Below are 12,384 nucleotides of genomic sequence, written 5' to 3' on the forward strand. Positions count from 1 at the left end.
TTATATTAATTAATTAACTAATAATTAATTAAATAATTAAATTATAATTAATTTATTAATAAGTAAATAAATTAAATAATTAAATTTTTATTTAATTAATAATTTATATTAATTATTTATATCATAATTAATATTAAATATTATTTATTTTATATTATTATATTAAATTAGCCGTCGCAAAACTAGCCGTTGTAAAAATAGCCGTTAGAAACTAGCCGTTACTATGTTACCGTTATTATTAATAAATTAATATTTTGTTACTCTATATATACCACTTAGATACACTTCTATTAGAGTATGATGATGTTGAAAATGACTTATCACAACCTCAGCTAGGAGAGGAAGATTTTGCACCATACCATCAATTTCTCCAAAGAAATGCCCAACTTCGAAATAGATAGCAGCATAGACAATTGAAGGAGGACTTGATTGAACACATATGACAATTCTATAATGCTTGTGGTCAAGTATAGAGTTTAATTATGTTTTTCTTTGTATTAAGTAATTTTACAAATTAGTGTAACCCCGAATTATCTATTGTGTATTATTGTTATATATGAATTTATTTAATATTAATATCTTTTAATAGTGAATTATTTTTAAATTTAAATATTTAAATTATATTATTAAAAAAAATTAATTACATTAATTTCAAATATTTTAATTAATTAATTAAGTGAGACCACAACAGGAACTAAAGTTAGTTTCTTCTAATGGAGAAGAGAAAGATGTTTTGAGTTTCTATTTACTGTTTATGATGCAAAAACTGATATGAAATTACTTTTTATGACAGATGAGTTATAAACAAGAACTGGGATGTGTTTCCTACTGGAGATGGTCTTAGGACTTAGGATGAGAGTTGAAAAAAGAGTTAGGAATTTGAGATAAGATAGGTTAAATTAGAGGAGTAATTTAAAATTTTTTAATAACTTTTTAGGATTTAAATAATTTTATTAACTGAAATTCACTTTTTATAGATATAAAGTTATTTTTATATTTTTCTGAATATATTTATCAGAACATCCTAAATATATATGGGTAGAATGATAGTTTACCCCAAAAAAAATTATAATTCTACTATAAAATTAAAAAAAAATAATTAGGATTTCACAAAGAATCATCGGACTATGTAAATCTAGCAGGGCATGCAAATTTTAATGGGAACTTTATGAATATAATTTTTTGAAACCGAATAAAAACGTAAATAAATATAACATTTATATTTTGTCATAAAGTTATTAATATATCATTTCACTTGCTTCTAATTTTCTCACTCTTCAATTTTTCTTTTTCTTCTTAATCGAAAGGAAATATATTTTTTCCTTATTTTCTTTTCTCAACCAAACAAAGCAAAAATAAGTCGATTTGTATTTCTTGATTTTAGGGGATTTGAATTTAAACATTTAGGCCTAGGTTTACATGCACACACTCTTAAACCCTTCCTTCGCCGCTTTCCCCCTCTCAGCCTCTTCCACACCGCCGCTTCGCCCTCCTTGGCTTCGCCTCTCTCTTCTTTGTCTGTCTCTGTTCGCTGGCGGAGTGTTGGTCATCGCTGTTCATCTTTCATCACTCCAGTTAACCTCGGTAGGCATTCGATGCAAATGGAACTTCACACGGTGATATTAGTTTCTGAATTCTGAGCTGCAACTCTTGCTGAACGTTAAAATTTAAATATCTGTTACGTTAATTGTCGTTCTTTTTCCCGGTTATTTAAATAGGAATTTCCGATTTTGAATTCTAGTGTAGCAATGAACAGGAAAATCGTGAATTGACTTGACAAGTTAGACCCTCGAGTTTGACGAGCATATTTCCTATTCAATTTATGTTAATTTCATTTCAACTAAGACAGCATAAAAATAGTGTGGTTGACTAATGGAATAAGAAAAACATGGAATAGCTTAGGAGAAAAGATGAAGGAGGAGAGATTGCTTGCATGTGTTAATTGAGGTTAAAGAGTATTTCACGTTGGTTAGGCTGCCTTTTTATTATGATTTAATATCAACTTCATCATCAAATCATATTTGATTAGTGTAGATCTCTGAAAGGAATTTAAATCTAGTTACTTTTTAATTTTATTCAAGTAACTTATTTTTAATTAATTAGTTCAAAATCAAGGTGTTGAACTGCAATAATTCTTAACTTAATTGAATTCCAATGTGCTTTTCCCCCTTCTTTTGGTTTAAGCTTCTCTCTATTCAATTTACTAGAGAGAACCAAATGGCGATGGAAATAAACCTCGGAAAACTTGCATTCGACATAGACTTTCATCCCTCCGATAATCTTGTTGCTGCCGGACTCATCACTGGTCACCTTCACTTGTTAGTTATTTAGCTGGCTTCTTTCTTTACTTTTCTTTTGATTCTCTTCTGCAATTTTTTTCCTTCAATTTTCGTGTTTAATAACTATATTGGAATTGTTATGTGTTTCTAGATATCGTTTCAGTGTTGATAGCGAGCCTGTGAGGTATAAATTATGGAAGTTATTTGCTTTTCAATAATTTTGTTTGTTGAATACATGGACAAAAAATGGTTTTTTACATTATTTGATTATTTGGTTTGTTTGGGCTTGTTTTGAGTTAAGGCTGTTGGAAGTTAATGCCCACTCTGAGTCCTGTAGAGCTGCTAGATTCATCAATGGTGGACGTGGTAATGCTCATTCTATTGTTGCTTGTTCTATATTGCATGTTAAGTTGGCTTAAACTGATTGAAAATGGTTGACGTGATTTGTGTTTTAGCGGTTTTGACGGGTTCGCCAGATTGTTCCATACTGGCTACTGATGTGGAAACTGGAGCTACAATTGCGCGGCTTGATAATGCCCATGAGTGAGTGAATTTAATTCCAATTAAGATATTTTTATGTTATGCTTGCTTATTATGCATATGCTTAACTTTGAAAATTTTATTTGTGTTATGCAGGGCTGCTGTTAACAGGTTGATAAACTTGACTGAGTCAACTGTTGCCTCAGGAGATGATGATGGCTGCATTAAGGTAATTGTTTTGGGTCATTTTACATTTTGAGCATGTGTTAATATTCATGCAGTATCCAGTATGTTTTATGATATTAGAAGACTAATAACTGATGAGTGATAATTTAGTCACTATTCACTAATATTCAAAAAATAACTGATCTTAATCAATTATTATCTACTATGAAGATCCTATGGTCTTCGTAAGGATATAGAATATGGTGTCCTACCATTCCACTTCCTCATTGTAGTGTAAATATTTGGTTTGGAAATTGTACTTATTTTTTAATGCAAATGTATTGGACTTTTGGAGTTGAAAGGATGAGTGCTTTCTCAATGCTTTTTATTTGGGTTATCCTCATTGTAGGTATGGGATACCAGGGAGCGTTCTTGTTGCAATACATTTGACGTCCATGAAGATTACATTTCAGACATGACTTTTGCATCTGATGCGATGAAACTATTAGCCACAAGGTAGTGAATTCAGTAGATTTATTCAAAGGCCCTATGTGAGATATATATATACACACACACACACACACACACACACACTTTTCACTGGCATCTAAATGCTATCTAAAATCTATTTGCCTTTAAATTTATTTTCATTGTTAAGTGGAGATGGGACTCTATCTGTTTGCAATCTACGGCGAAATAAAGTAAGTTGTATATTATTGTTTTCTTTTTTCTTTTAAAAATTAAATGCTTATTGTTTGTTGTGTTTGAATTTTATCATCGCTTCCTGCTTTTGGATAGGTCCAAGTTCAGTCTGAATTTTCTGAAGATGAGCTATTGTCAGTTGTTATAATGAAGGTATCCTCGTCATAGTTACTATTTGATGTATCTTCTGGGTTTTAACACTTATTTATTTATTCTTGTTGATGAGTTTAAAAACTTATCTAATGTTAATATTAGAATGTAATTTAGGTGTTCTCTTATTAGACTGGACCTCCTTATTTTTAAACATTCTTAGTTATTATCATGTGTGCATTTGGCATACTTCCTGATGGAACAATACCGATGAGGCTAATTAATATTCCCTCAATATCATTGTATAATATATATTGATGAAATTGCAGCCATAGTATTATGGGAGAGACTTAATCCTATGTTGATTTTAGCGTTGAAAACTTCCATCTTAAGTAGCTTCAAAATGGCCAAAAAGTAGCCTGGTTGTTTTGAAGAGCTATTTTAATTGACGGAACTATAAAACATGGATGGGAAAGGAAATAGATACTTTTTCCCCATATTTTAGAAAACGCTTCTAAAAATTATTTAACAATATAAAAGAAATTTGAGGAATTACTTGTATAGAGAAAATTGTTTTTATATTGTTGATGTTTAATTCTCTTGTGATCAGAATGGTAGGAAAGTTGTCTGTGGATCACAGACTGGAGTCCTGCTCTTGTATTCATGGGGATGCTTCAAGGATTGCAGGTATTGGATTTTAGAATAAAGAAAATCACAACCGGTTATGTTAGGAAATTTGTTTATGACAGATATTAATTGATTGGTTATTATATTTCTCATGACTTTTAGATTCTTTGTCTTATTGATGCTCTTGCTTAATGGCTCCAATTCACAGTGACCGATTTGTTGATCTATCACCAAACTCTATTGATACTATGTTGAAGGTAAGTAGATTTGGACTATTTCAGCATCACTTTCTACCATGTTGACCTCGTGTAATAAAGTTTTGAATAATTCCTTTATAATCTCAGCTTGATGAAGATAGGATTATTACTGGATCAGAGAATGGGATTATCAAGTGAGACTTTACAATATGAAAATTATATTTCAATTTCTTGTTTCTTTAGTACTCCATTCCAAGTATATATATGTTCTTTGTTCAGCCTGGTTGGGATATTACCTAACAGAATCCTCCAGCCGATTGCAGAGCACTCAGAATATCCTGTCGAGTGTCTAGGTAATATGTGGTCTCTTTCTCTTCTGTCACCATTTCAGCATGCTTACTATTTTGCCCTTTTCTCCGTCTTTCTTTTCTTGCTCCTAGCTGCAAGTCTGATCCATGGTGTTGTTTCTGTTTTTACCCTCATTTTCCCTGCAGCATTCTCTCATGATAGAAAATTTCTTGGCAGTATTGCTCATGATCAAATGTTAAAGGTACTTAATTTCCTTAATTCTTCCCCCTCCAATATTAATAGTAATTTCTTGCTCGACTTTAATTGTTTGCTCATTCACGCTAGCCGCTAAGAATGTCTGGTTAAGTTAGAATTTTAGTATATTTAAGGAATTTCCTCTTCAGTCCTCATCATGAATAGGCAAATATTTGGTAACATTTACTTCAATTTGGAAAAATATGTTCCATTCAGAAACAGACAAATGATGAGATCTTTTTTCAGCTTAAGGAGTAAGGCAAAGAAATTTATGCCTACAATGACATGGTATATAGCTTAAGAGTAATGCTACGTGTACATCAAAATCAGCCACCAAAGTCGGCCACCAGTATAAAATACACGCTGGAATACAAATACACATTGAAAATAAATTAAATCACATATATATATTTATACACAAATACATTGGTGGCTGATTTTAGTGGCTGATTTTGGTGTACGAATATCATTTTTGATAGCTTAATGACCTTTTGGTTTGAGTGTGGAGCTATCTAGCTGCAAACATTGTCAGCAGATTCCTCCTTAATTGGTCTTCTAGTCCTTCATTATAATAGTGTGAAAACTAGTTGTGTATACGTGTATGTTCTGCGGTTTGTATAGAGTATACAGATGAGTTTAGCATCTTAACTTTCATAAATTTCTTTTCCGCAGCTATGGGACTTGGATAATATTTTACAAGGTTCAGGAAATTTGCAAAGAAACCGTGATGGAGCTAGAGACAGTGATGATGATGATGATGATGATGAGATGGATGTTGATACTGATTCTTCCAAGTTTAACAAGGGTATATTTTAATAAATTCAAATGATATGAAAATTTTCTATATTATACATCATATACTTCATTTTATGTTGCTACCATTGCAGGGACCAAGACCAAGAGGAAGCTTGGTAATAATGAACATGCCTTAGGCAGTTCAAACGATTTCTTTGCAGATTTATAGGAAATTATTCATTATTCAAATGTGAGAACTTGCTTAATCTTGTTTAATGAAAATGGCTTTCTTGGGTGCATTTTGCATCGTTATAATTTTGTTTTTATTTTTCTTTATTACATAGCAGTGAATGGTGTTATATGTGTTATTCTTCGGTATTGTTAATTTTTCCTCAACATTTTAATAAGTGTTTTGTCAAAGCTTGGATACTCTTCGAATTATGGTCTTAACTAAATTTAGAGCAAGTTCAGTATGAAACATTCATTTTGAGCCAAGTAATCTTTCAATTGGAGGGGTTTTTTTGTGTGACTGAAATAAACTAAAAAAAAAACAAAACAAACAAAATAAATGAACTACTTAAATAGAAGGACAATCTCGGTTAAAATTATTCTTAAACTCTTCCCAAAATGAAGGAAGTTTTACGTGAGAAAGTTGTAATTTCATTGTCATTTTTGTTATAATATTTGTCACCGTGTTTGCATTTTTCATAATCAAACGGATGTCAATACGTCAATTCTAATGCATGCTATCTTTTATTTTGAGCGTTAATGGATCAATAAACTCAAAACTATCTTGAGTAACAAGATTAAATGTTTCTACACAATCCGTCTTACAAATAACATCTCGTTGACCTACATCCCAAGTTAAGAGATATTCTTTTCAAATAGCAAACAATTCTTCTTGACTATTACTCTCCATCATTCCCAAACACCCTCTTTGCCAACTCTCATTATAATCTCTAATAATACAAGTAAAACTAACATTATCACCCGAACCAAAATAACCAGCATCACAATTAATAAATCTCTCATTATACGTTGTAATGCCAGACAAATCACTTTTTTCGGAGACGAAATTTTATGAGGATTAAAGATGCATTATTCCTTACTCGTCATATCCATCAAAGTTCCAAAAAGAACTTGAACGGATGTTCTCTGCTATGATACAAGAACCAGTTCTTCAAATCCAAAGGATGACAAGAAATATCCAACCTATGCCAAACATGAAAGAATAGTAAACAATTTTTTACTGACTAAAATATTGGATTAAAAAATTTGTAATATCATTTTCTTTAGACAGTTAACGGTTCGAACTGCCCTATCTATCAGATGCGATGTTTTTTAGCCCGTTGACATGACCCAAAACAATGTTTGTAATTATGAAAAATTAATTATTTAGATCTTCTCCGTTTTGGATAAGTGCACTTTATGAATTTTCAATTTTTATCTACTTATAATTATGATAAAATTTGTAAGAAAATATCTATTAATATATAATAATTTACTAGTAAATGTTTCATTACACCACAAGTGTCTCATAAGCTAAATGGAATCTCTCTATTTTTTTTAACATTTAAGAGAATAAAGTGTGATCTCTTACTTTTAATTCTATAAGTGGGACAAAAAATAAATAAGAGAGAGAATAATAAAGAATGAGATTAAACATTGAACACCATTCAATTTTTTTTTACTGGGAGGATCCACTCCCCTAATTGGAGCGTGATTCCTCAATTTTGAATTGGTATTTGGCTCGATCCTTCTTACTCGCTCACTCTCGATTTCTTTGTGTGCTCAAATTTTAATGTTGGAGGCAAAACATATTTTGTATGGAACTATGGATGCCTTTCTGAGATAAGCATTTTGCGCCTTCAGCAGTTTCACAAGAGAAAATGAGACAACACGTTTAAAAGTGTCTTATGTTGCTTCTAAGGTAGCCAGATTGCTTTTGAGGTGGTTTATTCATTCAAGCTTAGCTTTTAAAGTTGTATACTTTAGTATTTAGATTTTAATCATTTTATCAAGTTCAGAAGCAATCGAATTTGCTTATATTACTTAAAGAAAAATTCCTTGGTACATTTCACACTTGAATAAATATCAGATGACACATTAATTATATTATTAAATTTGAGTTTGTTAATAATTAAAATCCATTATGAAATATCATGGAGCGAACAACATCGTACTAAATGTAAGGTCTACTAATAGACGAATTTTCCCTATTACTATCGTCATCAGGGTTCTTATCGTTCGGCTTAGAAAAATTCAAAGTAAGTTTTGGTCCATCCTCATCCTTCTCACTCCCTGAATTAGATAAGTGGTCATTAGCCACTGGTGGAGCACCCTTCTTCATAGGTGCTGGTGGTTTGCAGGGGCAGGGGGAGAGTACGAACGAACATGTGCCTGTGGGAACAATCAAATGTGGATTATTATTATTAGAGAATAACTGAATAAGTATTCTTTCGGTCTCTATGATTTAGGGTAAAATAAAATTATCCTTAATATATATTTTTTATTTAAAATCATCCTGAAAATTACAACTATCTTTAAAATGATCATTTTATTAAATCACCTTATCCCCTCCATTATGAAATCACCTTTATCCTCTATCAATCCACCCTCTCTACCAATGACCACAAATCTCTAGAGAAGAAGTTTGAAGAGAGGAAGCCATAGGGAGGATAGTCAGGTCGTAGTTGGGTTTGTAATACTCTAATATTTAAATCCTCATATTCAAGTCATAAGTTAATGATAATAAAGTGGCACAACTCTTAAGGTGAATTTATAGTACATATATATATTTAATTGAATGGAATTATTAAACGAGAAAATTGAAAAGGAGTAAAATAAAATCACGAATTAGGAACACTCACATATCGACGATGGAACCGAAGATAAGACACATTCAAAAAGCGATATAAAATAAAGCATTAAGAAAGAACAGAATAAAGACGGGACATGTATATATAAGCATAAGTAAATAGCTACTAGTCACAACTTACGAAATTTAGGCCGGTTAGGATTATAGAAATAAAATCAGTTTGACAACAGTGTTTCCTATCTCTCCCAAAATATACATCAAGGCCTCTATAGGCAATTTCCCAAAATAAATAAATACATACATATAAGTTTTTTAAAATAAATACGGAGAGATTCTAAACAAAATGTAAAACATAAGTCCAATAAGCTTCACCATCTCTCAGATGAACTACAGTTCACTACTGAGCTCCAGGATCTGCATTTGAAAAATAGAAGATATATAAGGAATAAGAACCCCCGACCCATAGATTTCCAGTACGGTAAAGTGCTAAATAGATACTACATAAGGCAACACGAACTCACTAAACAATCTTAAACTCGATACCTCATCATATCCATCCTAAATTCCTACTAATCCATATTTAGGTAATTATCATAAGGGGATTCTAACTCTAACTCAACATTTCTCATACTTTCACCACTCTCCACAGAATAAATTCAAAATCAGAACCAGCTCTCAAATGATTCGACTTAGCAATTCTATATCAACACATTAACTTTTCGCCTGTAGCAAGTGGAATCACTCCACTGCATTAACCCAGGAGATCAAATCATCCCATTCAATATTTACCTTTATTATTCAACCATTACGTCATGCCATCTCAACAAGGACAACTCTCAGCGTCAACCGACACCAATATGAGGGACCTCTCAGTTTTACAGACACAAGTAAGGCAGACAAGTAATACACAAATCAATGCAAGTAAGGAAATTAGCATATAATAATGTAGCATGTACAATTAGACAAAACAAGGCAATTATAGCAAACCCAAATAATTCAAACAAACGAAATATGATGTATGCTTGCCCTATGGCCAATGAACTCATCTGTCAGTTGTATAGCTAAACCCGACATGTCTGATAACTAACCTAGATATCGTCTCTCAACATGAAGGGAATCATCAACCTTCCAGGAGGGAATCCTCAACCTCCCATTTAAAGAGAGGCTGTGATGTAACGATAGAGAATCCTCAACCTAACTCATTCACACCACAACCATGAATCAAATAGAAGGGAATCTTTAACCTTCTCCATTCAATTCTCCGATGTAGCAAGAGAGGGAATTATCAACCTCGCTTGCCCACCGTAACAAGAGAGGGAACCCTCAACCTCCTCTTGTTCATCTCAGCAAGAGAGAGAATCCTCTATCTCAACTTGTAAATCTGTGAGCGGGATCCAACCATTGTCCTCACCTTTTCAATTTGAAACTCATTTCAATTCAACGCAACTGACATACCCGACCTTCAAATTAATAATTACAGAACTAAACCAAAGAAAATCATCGACCTTCAATCCAACTCTTTGGTGCGACAAGTGAGAAAATCTTCAATCTCATGCTCGTCCATCCCAACAAGAGAGGGAATCCTTGACCTCAACTTGTTTATTACAGCAAGTGAAAGAATCCTCAATCTTGACTCACCTTTACGTGAAAAGGATAACACCACCGTCCTCACAACATGAATCTCATTGCCTCTTCAATCATAATCACAACATGAGAGAGGAAATCCTCTACCTCAGCTTGCCTACTCATTCATTTCTTCAGTCAATTTCATATTCAATGAGTAACTACTCATAAGCCCTCATCATTAATTCAGTTTCTTACTCCTCAATCTCCTTCAATATTAATATCACTCTATCCACATATTTGTACTCATTTTAAAGCCTAGCATGAGAGAGGGAATCTTCAACCTTAACTCGTCTATTCATTCGTCAATTATCAATAGCTTATACTCATAGTTCATTTTCATTTAATTCACTAACTCAACTCCTTTAATTTCGTTCCTAACTCCTCTATCCTTAAATACACATGCTCTAAACCTTTATCGAGACTTATATAGGTTTAGGAGGCTCGAGAAATGGTTAAGAACTTAAAAATTCACTTTTCCAAAAAACAGAGGTGGTCGCGTATGCATGCACATGCTCACGTACGCATGAGTGTAAATTTGACAAAAAGTCACGTACGTAGACCACCTTCCGTACGCAGAAGGTTTGGGCAGCAGGGTGTTTGCTCACGTACACGACTTTCGTTGCATACGCAGGCCATACCAGAACTTGAACAAGCTGATATATTATAAAAACCAGTTTTTCAGCCCAAATTTCAAACCTTCATATCTATTTTCACAAAATTTATTTTTCAACCATTCTTGAACCGTTGAAAAGATTGATAAATGAATTTTCATACAAATTTAGTTTTGTAAAATTTCTAACTCCGAGGATTGAGATACGGTCTGCCAAAGTTGGCAAAAAATTAGCTTTAACCAAAAACAGCATTTACCAACTTTTCCAAAAATTCACAAGCGAAAACCATTTTCACTTAACAAATTGACCTCAAACCAACTCAATTCACATATTCACTATTCCATCAATCACTCCAATTTCCACACATTTAATACCAATTTTTCATTCAATCTCATACAACATCACATAATTCAATCACTACTTACCATTCTTATCTTTTTTCGACCTCTGGCCTAAATTTCACGGCCTCCGACTCAATATTCATCAATTCAATATATATATATAACTCATAAAAACACAAATCACCTTCCAACATCAATTCCAACAATATCTCAACTACACATATTATTCCAACTAAATATGCAATTCAAACCTAATCCTAGGGGCATCTAGCCTAAAATTTTATACTATATTATATGGTATTTAAATGAAACTTAAACCGTACCTTAATGACGTCAAAATCAAACTCTCAAACTTGAAGTCCACCAAGTCCAAGTTCCAAATTTACCTCCGCTAAGCTCAAACACCAACAATACTCAATTCAATGCCTCAAGTACTCAATCTACACTAATTTCACATAATATGCACAACACTCAAACTCCAAAATTTCATAAAACTTCATAATCAAATGAAAAAAGTGGCTATTACGGTCTTACCTTTACCCACTAAAATTGGTGATGATATCTAACTAGAATTCAAGCTAGAGCTGTCTCTAAACACAAGAATCACTAAGTTTCATGAACACACAAGCCAAAAACGTAATTTTTTTCACCAAAATCAAAACTGGAAATTGGTGAGAAAGTGGCTTATCTAATTTCTTGGATAGAATAATCGGAGTTCTGAATTAAAAGTTATGGAGTTTTAAAGATCAAAGGGAATTAAGATTTTTCTCTTCTCTCTCTCTTTCTCTATTTCAGTGTGTTTCTCTCTTTAAAAGGGGAAAATGTGTTGTTTTGTGCTGAAAAGTGGGTTTATATAATGTGGGTTTGGGCCCACTTGGACCCGGTCGCTCAGTTTAATCCGTTGGCATAACTTTAAGTAAAAATCTTTAAGATTAGTACTTTAAATATGTTTTAACTTTCTTTTCTCATAATTAAGTTTCTCATTTGCAGTATCAGACAGATTTAAATTGATACTGTTGGTCAAATTTTTGATGTGTATTTTTACATGAAAAATTATATTTTTTTATTTAAAAAAATCTTCTAAATCTAACTATTATTTTTAAATTTTCAAATCATAATTCTAATTTTTTTCATTCTCGTCGATTCATATTTAATTAAGTATTAAATTAA

General features: G+C 32.2%; 1 protein-coding gene across 2 annotated transcripts; it reads left to right on the top strand.

Annotated features, from left to right (window-relative positions):
- Positions 1-1,378: 1,378 nt before the first annotated feature.
- Positions 1,379-6,133, top strand: LOC107468821 (WD repeat-containing protein 55). 2 transcript variants are annotated; one of them, XM_016088192.3, is made up of 16 exons: positions 1,379-1,584; positions 2,185-2,318; positions 2,431-2,463; positions 2,581-2,645; positions 2,735-2,822; positions 2,916-2,988; positions 3,334-3,440; positions 3,583-3,625; positions 3,723-3,779; positions 4,327-4,403; positions 4,552-4,600; positions 4,688-4,734; positions 4,820-4,893; positions 5,035-5,090; positions 5,756-5,888; positions 5,971-6,133. In XM_016088192.3, the coding sequence occupies exons 1-16, from the start codon at positions 1,420-1,422 to the stop codon at positions 6,045-6,047; spliced, it is 1,278 nt and encodes a 425-aa protein (XP_015943678.1). In that variant the 5' UTR covers positions 1,379-1,419; the 3' UTR covers positions 6,048-6,133. The 2 variants fall into 2 exon arrangements, with proteins under 2 accessions (XP_015943678.1, XP_052110919.1); XM_052254959.1 differs by having other exon boundaries at positions 1,437-1,584; positions 2,208-2,318.
- The last annotated feature ends 6,251 nt before the right edge of the window (positions 6,134-12,384 follow it).

Source organism: Arachis duranensis, chromosome 10 (assembly GCF_000817695.3).
Source record: "Arachis duranensis cultivar V14167 chromosome 10, aradu.V14167.gnm2.J7QH, whole genome shotgun sequence".
Taxonomy (NCBI): Eukaryota; Viridiplantae; Streptophyta; class Magnoliopsida; order Fabales; family Fabaceae; genus Arachis; species Arachis duranensis.